The sequence below is a fragment of the Heteronotia binoei genome, unplaced genomic scaffold, assembly GCF_032191835.1.
Source record: "Heteronotia binoei isolate CCM8104 ecotype False Entrance Well unplaced genomic scaffold, APGP_CSIRO_Hbin_v1 ptg000246l, whole genome shotgun sequence".
NCBI lineage: Eukaryota > Metazoa > Chordata > Lepidosauria > Squamata > Gekkonidae > Heteronotia > Heteronotia binoei.
The window spans coordinates 169784-179945 of record NW_026800005.1 but is presented as its reverse complement, the minus strand read 5'-3'; the positions used below and the strand labels follow the sequence as shown (position 1 = coordinate 179945).

At 42.9% G+C, this 10162-nt stretch overlaps 1 protein-coding gene across 1 annotated transcript; it reads left to right on the top strand.

Annotated features, from left to right (window-relative positions):
* Positions 1-3608: 3608 nt before the first annotated feature.
* On the top strand, positions 3609-9118 carry LOC132590544 (killer cell lectin-like receptor subfamily B member 1B allele C). The gene is made up of 3 exons (XM_060263471.1): positions 3609-3727; positions 4426-4524; positions 8940-9118. Exons 1-3 carry the CDS (start codon positions 3643-3645, stop codon positions 9116-9118), a joined length of 363 nt encoding a protein of 120 aa, XP_060119454.1. The 5' UTR covers positions 3609-3642.
* Positions 9119-10162: the final 1044 nt, after the last annotated feature.

Here is a 10162-nt window from a genome sequence, read left to right as displayed (position 1 = left end):
ATTTGCCTATATTTTACTTTAGTGAGAGGACTTTTAAAAGTGCAGTGTCCTTTTACTTTTCCTGATTTGGGTGGCTTGGATTTCTTGGGGTTAGCGTGAAGGTTTTTGAGGGGGAGGGGTTGGTAAAGTTCTTGTATTGTTAAAAGTCCAGTTTTTTACTGTTTTAACAGGATTCTGTGTTTGATTTGTTGCTGCTGTGTTGTGCTGCTGTTGTTCCTTTTCTCTTCTGGTTCTGGTTCTTGGGGGGGCATGTTTGGTCTAATTTTCATTGTTAAAAAGGTCACTTTTTTAACAGTTGAGTTTGTTGGCCTTTTCTCAGTGATTTGGATCTGTTGTTGTTGGTTTTGCATTGTGTCCTGTTGTCCCTTTTCCTGGTTCTGTTTTTTTTTTGGGGGGGGGGTGTTTGGCTCTGATTGGTTTTTTCCCACCATTGGGAACAGTGTTCCTTTTGGGGTGCCCACAGATGGGTGCAGTTTTTTTGGGCCAGGGGGGTTGCATGTGGGGGAGTCCCCTGAAGCTGCCCTGCAGTTTTGGGGCCTCTCCCTCAAACCCCCCTGTGGTCAGAGCCACTTTCCCCACAGCAATTGGGGAATTGGGCTTTCCCCAGCATTGGTGGCAATGGGCCTTTTGGGGAGCCCAAAGACAGGGACTCCGGCCTAATCTTTTTGGGACTTGGGGGTTTTGTAGGGGAGAGTCCCCTGCGGGTTCTCTGCAGTTTTGGGGGCTCTCTCAACCCGCCCCCCCAGTAGCCTCTAATTATGCCCTACGTTGCCATTGATTTCAGTGGCCCATAGGGTATAATGTGGGATAGGGGCACCTTCTTTGGGTGCCCCTGGAACGGGACCCCCTGGCCCAATCTTTTTAGGACTTTGGGGGTTTGTAGGGGAGAGTCCCCTGCAGGTCCCCTGCAAATTTGGGGGCTCTCCCTCAAACCATCTGCACTCCAGGTGGCTTCCAATATACCCTACTTTGCCATTGATTTCAATGGCCATAGGGTATAATGGGGCCGTATATTTGGAAATAGCCATGAATCTACCGTATATATGGCTATTCTGAGTTCCGGTATTCGGAAATATACGGTATTCCGAATATTTTGGCCCTGTATATTTCCAAATCTGATTATTTCCGAATATTTTTTTTTTGCACTCCCCTACTCTGCTGCCACCTGATGATTTGCTGTTTCAGTTATTTTGCCAGTAGCACACCCAAGAAAGTGACCAGGGCACCTTCTTTCCTGAGCTTCAGAAAAGCTTCCAATGCAGTTCTGTTAAATATGATAATGGCATATCTTGGATTTATTAGGGCAGGTAAAAAATGTCTAAATGAATGAAAAAATAAATGGCTGTGAACTATTAAAATGTCCGTCTACAATAGAAGAATGTAACCTGGGCTTTTTTAAAAAGAGAAAGCCCAGTAGGCTCATTTGCATATTAGGCCACACCTCCTGGCATCACCATTGTTTCACACAGGGCTTATTAATAGAGAAAGCCCAGCAGGAACTCATTTGCATATTAGGCCACGCTCCCAATGCCAAGCCAGCTGGAACTGTGTTTTTTCCCTGCTCAAAAAAGCCTTGAATGTAACTCTCTTTAGGATTGCACTATAAATGCTCTCAGTCGCTACTTGATGCAGAGACACAGCAGACAACCTCCTCTGTAAGTGGGCTCACTGTGGCCTTGAATAATTTAATGGGTTCCTTTCTCACAGCTACACTAGCAGTTTCCTCATGGCATGTAGTACAGAAATTACAGCAGGAAAGAGCCTGGTGTATTGTCAATATCTGCTTCTCCCTCATGAGAATGAATGAGCATGTCACTTCCTTCTTTTGACTTCCCTCTTTCTGAATCACAACAACTTTCTAAATAAGCCATCTAAATGATTACCTACTTCTCCATGTGCCCTCTGACAGGATGGCCTGCACTCTAGGCTGGGAAACACACAGCCCTGGTGATTCATGATGTTGCCAAAGCAATCAGCTGCCAGAAAGGAGTTTTGAAAGAGCCAGCCAGTGATTCTAGGAAACTTGATGTGGGAGCCATAAAAACGCCCCCAACTTTCTGAATAACAAAACCTTAGTGCTTTTGAGATAGCAAGTAACACTACAGCAGCTTCTAATTATTTTTATTTTTAAATTTTATTGGAGGTTTTGCAGGTAAAACAAAAATAAACAAGCACAAAGAATGAATCCTTGAGACAGAGCTGCTCACAAAATCATGCATACAAACAGCAAGTGTATTAAAGTACCGCTAAAGAAATTAAATGTAAGCCTACATCATGCTCAGCATTTACTCTCCCCTCCCAGAAGCCTATGTCATGCTTGACCTTTACTCCTCTCCCCATCTCCACCCCGGCCCACCACAGCAACTGTCTGTACTGTCTTGAAAATGGAAACTTTTAAAAACATTGCTGAGTTTCGGAAGTGGCTTACCAGAGGGAACATAGGGCTACTGCTTTGTGTGGATTAGTTCAGAAAATGTATAACATAACGTGATCATTAAAGAGATTACAAAGCTTCCCCCCCCCCCCCAAAAAAAAGCCCCTCAACTTCAGAAGCTGCTCTGCACATCTAGAGTCTGCTATTAAGGTCTCTGGGTTGAGGTCTGTAGTTTATAAAAAGAATATTTCATTTTCGTTGTGAACCTCAAAATCAATGTACTCTTGGAGAGCCTGCTAAACCCACCACAAACCCCACAAATTTATATGGTTGCCAACCTCCAGATGGTAACTGGAGATCCCCCACTTTGACAACTTATATCCAGTTGACAAAGATCAGTTCGTTTGGGGAAAATGGCTGATTTGGAAGGTGGACTCTATGGTATTATACTGCATTGAAGTATCTCTCCTCCCCCAAACCTCTACCTCCTCAGGCTCCTTCCCCAAAACCTCCAGGTACTTCCTAACCTGGAACTGGCAATCCTCACTGATTCACATAAGTCTATCAACCTTACTGGCCATGACCCACAAGTATATAAAATAAAAGAAGGGAGCCACCCAGGACTGGGAAGATGTTGGTCAAAATTTCTACTCTGCCATGAAATTCACCTTGGGCCAGTCACCCTCATACAAATTTACCAGGGTTGTTGGCAGGACAAACTAGGGTATGAGATAACCAGTGTTCCAGTTAACCAGTTAGCGTGATGAGCTAGTTCACAGTTTTGTAGCATCCATTTTTGTTTTAGCTCAGGAAGGATGGCCCCAGAGCAATCTAATTTATTCAGTAGCTCACTATTTTAATGCCAGTAGCTCACAAGGTAGAATTTTTTCTTACAAGACTCCACAGCTTAGAGGGAGCATTGGAGATAACCACACATCCCATCCTGAGCACTGTGCAAAAAGGTGGAATAAAGATGAAGGCAATATTAGGCCACACCTTTGTCTTCTCTTCTGGCCAAACCCAGCTCCCTGACCCAACTGTACTACAGTTTACATTACACCCACAAAGTCTTCGCTTCTTCCTGCTCTTTCTTTAAACAGATAAAGGCAACCACAACTGTATGCAGGGCAGGAGGAATGGGCTTTAGTTGCTGTGTGCATGAAGCTGAGGTGATAAATCACCAGGACACTGCAACAAGTGAGTCAGCTGTGGGTGTAGAGGGAGATTCTCACTTGCACAGAGTCGTGCTCCTTTAAGTAGCATTTGCCATGGATGAAGCAATAGTCTATGCAGACATCACCTTACCTGCAGAAGCATCCTCCACAAGAGACTTGCCTTCAGGGCAACATTCAGGTAAGTTACATTTATATCAGAGAGTTTTTTTTAATGTGTGGATAAAAGAGAGAGTAACTTTTCCAGCAACTTTCATTGATCCCAGCCATGCTGCATACATACTGAGGAAAAGGTGGGTACAAATCCACACTGATTTACTTAGTAAATTCTCCCCCTACCACACACACACACACACACCCCTCATTCTAGAAGTTCAGGGCAGTATACCAAGTTCTCCATCGTATCCTCACAACAATCCTCTGAGGTAGGACAGGCTGAGAGGAAATGGCTGGTCCAAGGTAACCCAGCAAATATCAGGGTAAGCCTGAATTCAAGCTAAATCGAGTCCTCAGTAACCATGCCAAATTTTAATCAAGGCGTGTGCTCACTGTTTCTCTTTGAAATGAAGCAGTAAATCCCTGTGTGAGTTCTGTTTTACACAGTTATTATGCTTGCTGTTATCTCATGCATCACATTCTGGGAACACAAAGATACTAAGCATCCTTACATGGTGGCTATTTCTGAATAAATGCCAGCTGGATTCTTCTGGAATATCTCCTACTCCAAGGAAGTGGGAGACAGCCAGGATGGGCTCATTGCTTTACAGAGGAGCTGCCTGTCCTGAAGAAGCAAATGGGAACTGGGAATCCCAGTGGCTCTTGGCTAATTGCTCTGTAGTTCCAAGTATCAAACTCAGTTTTTTCAATGATTTATTGTAGAACCCCGACCTTGCCCGCGCTGGCATTGGATTGTGCTGTGGGCTGGATTAGCTGGAAACATCATCCTGGTGGCTGCAGTGATAGCGATGGGAGTCTGGGGTGAGTAATTTAACAAGCTGAGGCAGGGTTGCATTAACAATTAGCCCAAGTAGGCACTGGCCTATGGGCCTCCAAGCCTTTAGGGGCCCGGGCCGGCTTTTCCCCCTGGTTCCCCCCCTCCATGCAGTCCTCCCATTCTGCACATCATGTGCAGCCAGCAATTGAGCAGCTTTTTGCCTGGTGTGGCTGCTGCTGGCATTGTTGCCAAGTTTGCCTCTCTCTGCCTCTCCCCTGCAGCTTTGTCAAAGGGACGAAAGGAATAACTTTCCATTGTCAATCAATAAAAGCAAATTACTTGAACATCATGAAACTCTTCCTAACAGTGAAATTAGATCCTCAGATCCAATTCAAGCTAGGGTTGCAAAAAGAGAGACTCTGTAGGATACATAAGCATTATTAAGAAAGCAGAAATGCAGGAATGCACTGACTGATCGATCTCTAATTTTAAATTCTAGAGCAGTACAGTAAACCATTTAAAACCATTTAAACTAGATCATTCTAGATCAGCTTATCTGACCAACATTTCTAACCACATTTTGAGGGTGACTTTTACAGTTCTATCAGTATGAACTTTCACTTTGAGAGGGGCAGCTCCTGTTTTTCTTTAGCTAAATGCAGTTGGTGCATTTGATAGCAATCTAATAACTAAGACAGAAGACAAAAGAAGAAGGGGACGGCAAAAGATGAGATGGTTGGACAGCGTTACTGATGTAACAAACACAAATTTGAGCAGACTTCAGAGGATGGTGGAAGACAGGAGGGCCTGGCATGACTTTGTCTACAGGGTAGCAAAGAGTCGGACTCGACTGTGCGACTGAACAACAACAAAAATAACTGTTCTTAATACCTTGTATGACGAAGAACAGAACTCCAGATCTTAGAACAGTCATTGCAGGATTAATTTTGCATTTAACAGTTTCTGACTTGGCAGCATTTGCAAATTTCCACAGAGCTTTAGAATTTCATTTAGCTTGTATTTTTAAAGAATTTGGGTAAGGCTACCAGGCCCCAGAGCTGAAGGTTATGACTGGTTTTAATTTGTTCAGTGGGCTGATTGCTGATATACTATTTGTGAAAGTCTTTATAGCCAAAGTCTATGTTTAAGAAGTTATTGTGGCAGAACATCCACTTGAAGATGCCAACTTTGGAGCCACACTGACAAATAAGATAGCTCAGGGGTGGCCAAACTTGCTTAACATAAGAGTCACACATAAACGCCAGATTTTGGAGAGCCGCAAGACATGAATGCCAGATGTTTGAGAACCACAAGACAAGGAAGGGAGGAAGCAAGGAAGGAAGGAATTACTTTACTCTGCTCTGAAGTATTGTGTTCAGTTTTGGGCACCACATTTTAAGAAGGATATAGACAAGCTGGGTGACAAAGATGGTGAGGGGTCTGGAGACCAAGTCCTATGAAGAAAGGTTGAAGGAGCTGAGGATGTTTAGCCTGGAGAGGAGGCGACTGAGAGGTGATATGATCACCATCTTCATGTACTTGAAGGGCTGTCATATAGAGGAGGGTGTGGAATTGTTTTCTGTGGCCCCGGAAGGTAGGACCAGAACTAATGGGTTGAAATTAAATCAAAAGAGTTTCCATCTCAACATTAGGAAGAACTTCCTGACTGTTAGAGAGGTTCCTCAGTGGAATAGGCCCCCTCAGGAGGTGGTGTAGGCTCTCCTTCCTTGGAGGTTTTTAAACAGAGGCTGGATGGCCATCTGACAGCAATGAAGATCCTGTGATCCGGCTGGCTTGGCTTGGAGAAGTGATTTAAAGAGACAAATGCCTTCTCCAAGCTGGCCAGTGGGGCAGTGGGGGCTTCGAGAGCCACACGATATGTGTGAAAGAGCCGCATGTGGCTACTGAGCTGCAGGTTGGCCACCCCTGAGATAGACAGACATTATCCATCAGTATAGGAATGCATGAATAGCTGTCTCTCACTGTTCAACACTGGAAAGTGAGGAGATAATTAAAATTTGTGCTGTATCAGTTAATGAAAGGCTGACAGGAAAAGATCTTATGTCTATCTGCAAACTTCTTTGCCATCACCAGACACCGAGATGCAGTTGAACAATCATATAATATTTAAACAATTAGAGTCTTGCTGACATAGTTCCTTTTGCGGGGTCAGGTGCTTAAGTGAGCAGTGACTGGACACTTTCCAAGCATAGGGATCATTTGAGACCCATTTTGATCAAGCATCAAGTCTGGTTTTGGAACTGAGTCTGCCCTAGTGGGCCAAGTAGATGACTTACTTCAGGAAAGAAACAGAAGGAGCATAGTCCACTGATTCTCCTGGAACTTTTTTTTTTGTATTTGTGTTTATGTGTGTATGTGTGCATCCCTGGAAGTTGTAGAAGCTGCTGGTGACCCCTACTGGGGTACAGAGGATGTTCAGAGATGTGGCTTGAAACAGCCTGCCTCTACCTCCTGTTCCTGGTGTTCCAAGGAGGTCTCCCATCCAAGTACTTGCTGCCAGGGTCAGCCCTGCATAGCTTCAGAGATCTGATTATCCAGGGCAGGGCTATTTTCCTAGAACTTTCATTGGTCTTTGATACATGCATGGTATCCTTCTGTATCTTATAGCAGGGATTCAGATCAGGGGAAGTACTCTGTGATGGTTAAGAACATAAGAGAAGCCATGTTAGATCAGGCCAATGGCCCATCCAGTCTAACATTCTGTGTCACACAGCGGCCAAATATATATATGGAGCTATTTGAGGTTGATGGAGCTATTTGAGGTTGATGGATACCAGAAGGTGGTGCTGGGGGCAGGGATAAACTGTAGTGTCTGTATTATGGAATCCTGCATGGTTCAATCTTATCTCCTATGCTTAACATCTATATGAAGCCACACTGTGAGGTCATCCAGGGATCTTGTTTAAGCAACACACAGTCTATTTCTTTTTTCCATCTCAAATGAAGCATGGATGATCTTTGCTGTGACCTGGGAAGGTAGTGGGCTGTGTGAGAACTGATAAACTCAAGCACAGTCCATGTGAGATGGAAGCCCAAAGGTGTGTGTGTGGGGGGAAGCTAAAACAATTTGCTTATGACTTCCACAAAATAAGGATCTGCATGCCTCAGCTCCTGTATGTCCACCAGTATTCTTAGTATTTTCTTGACAGTTTTCTTTAAAAAGAGGAAATGATGTATTAGACTGTAAGATGACACCGAATCTCAACATGGTATAGTGATGTAATGGGACCCATCCCTAGCCATGATAAAGTAAGTATTATAGAAGCAGAAGATGACACACATAAGAAAGGGACGTGCCTAATTCTCAAGTCCTGATTAGTATTTTTGGGTTAAATTGCTGTAATGCTGATAGTTATAATGATGTTATATGTGTCAGATTGTAATGGCTGTGGGCCACAGACAATAAACTTTATTATATCATATTCCCCCACATTCCTGATCCAAATTAGCCACCCCCATGCCAATTGCCAAGACAAAAGCATCAAATAATTATTTATTATTTAAATGTATTATCATCATCATTATAATCATTATTATCACTATCAGTACTATTATTATTATTATTAATAATATTATAGCAGGATATTTTACACATATTAAAATATAAAAATTCTAACAATTAAACAATAAAAGTATCTGTAAAAAGATTTTAAAGATGCAGTCTAAACTTAGCAACAGATTGGCCTTGTCTTGTTTTTAATGGTTTCTTGTTCATTGACCTTTAAAAAAAAAGTTGCAAGCTGGTTTAAGCAGCCCTTGGAAAGGCAGCATATATATTTTTTCAAAATAAATAAGAAATAAGATCAAAACAAACTTAGAGCAGTTTATAAAAACTTCAACATTTTTGTGGCCAGGAAAAAACCCTCCAAAAGCAGACATTATAACATTTTGAAGCAAATGAATCTGATCAAATCACCACAGAAAAATAAAACACTGGCCATATCATCCAGACCTCAAGCCTACCAGATTAGACAAGGAAAGTGCTTGGTGGACAGTGATTAGACAGAGATCAATGATTGGTGCCAACACAGAAAAGGCCCTTTTCCTTGAAACACCTCACTTTCTCTGAGTGACAGGCAGGTGAAGCAAGGCCCTATGAAAGCCCCTTTCAAATAGAGCTGCCAGTTCTGGATTGGGAAAAACATTTAGGGGTTTTTTTGTGGGGGGGGGGGAGCCTGGGGAGGGCAGAGTTTGGGGAGGGAAAGGACTGATCAGGGTATAATGCCATAGAGTCCATCCTGGAAAGCAACATTTTCTCCTAGGGAACTGCTCTTGATAATCTGAAGATCAATTGTAATGGTGAGAGATCTCCAGGTGCCACCTGGAAGCTGGCAACCCTATAAAGTCTCCCCCTTTTTTGTGAAATTTTGTTTGTTACAAAACATTTCTGAGTACTTTTTTTATGCAGCTTATGTTGTTTTTTCCTGCCAACTTGCAGCTAGAAATAAAAACAAACAGCTGGTTGGGGCATCCATATCATCCTCAGAGCATATCAAAGGATGTCAATATGGTCACAGCGGAGGTGAAGAAAACAGAACACTGGAGGATTTCAAGTCTAGGTTGAAAGAGGAGTTGTGTGTGAATTCAGCATCAGCAGGTGAGAGCCAGCATGGTTAAAGTGTTGGACTAGGATTTGGGAGACCCCAATTCAACCCCCAACTTGTGCCATGGAAGCTTGCTGGGTGACCTTGGGCCAGTCACACATTCTCAGCCCAGCCTACCTCACAGGGTTGTTGTGAGGATAAAATGGAGAAGAGAACATTGTAGGCCACTTTGGATCCCTGTTGGGAAGAAAGGTGAGATACAAATAAATAATAAAAGACAAGTGAATTTGTACTCTCTGTACCAGGTTCCTTCATCTTATAATTTCGGAATAGTTAATACAAGCAAAAATTCTCTTCCTGAACCTCTATTGACATCTAGTGGTCAGATCTAGAATTGGCAGGCCTAAAAGTAATTTTTATAGTCAAACTACTTTGTCTCTGCACACGAAAACTTATACCTTGAAGCCTGGCATTTAAGACAGGCTTACTGAAATTTGATTTCACATATCGCTTGCCCGGGGAATAAGAGACAGATTCACCGGCAGATGCATTTTTGGCCATTTATTTTATATCTCACCTTCAAAATGGATCATATATGGTTCATATTATCACTAAAAGATTCTGAATATTTTGAAGTTATAGTTCATGACCTGATATTTAGCTAAGGTTCCAGCTAAAGTTGACAGCTAAGGCGTGGATAGTACTGGAGATTCTGGAAGTAGAACCTGAGGAAGGCAGGGTCTGAGGGGAGGAACTTCAATGGGGTACACTGCTATAGAGTCCACCTTCCAAGGCAGCCATTTTATCCAGGGGAACTAATCTCTGCTTTGATATCAATTGTATTTCCAGGAGATCTCCAGTTACTACATGGAGGTTTGCAACCCTAGTTGCTGACTTCAGGCTGTGCCTGGAGATCTTCTGTAATTACAACTGATCTCCAGATGGTGGAGGTCAATTCCCCTGGAGAAAATGGCTGTTTTGAAGGGTAGACTGTATGGCGTGATATCCTGCTGAGGTTTCTCCCCTCCCCAAACCATACCCTTCCTAAACTCCACCCCCTAATCTTGAGGAATCACATTGATACATATGTAAGTAAAATGAGAATCCAGAATACATC

Coding starts and splice junctions, on each gene's coding strand:
- LOC132590544 (XM_060263471.1), top strand. CDS start 3,643: ATGGATGAAGCAATAGTCTATGCAGACATCACCTTACCTGCAGAAGCA. Junction 3,728..4,425: donor GCCTTCAGGGCAACATTCAG/GTAAGTTACATT, acceptor GATTTATTGTAG/AACCCCGACCTTGCCCGCGC. Junction 4,525..8,939: donor GATAGCGATGGGAGTCTGGG/GTGAGTAATTTA, acceptor GCCAACTTGCAG/CTAGAAATAAAAACAAACAG.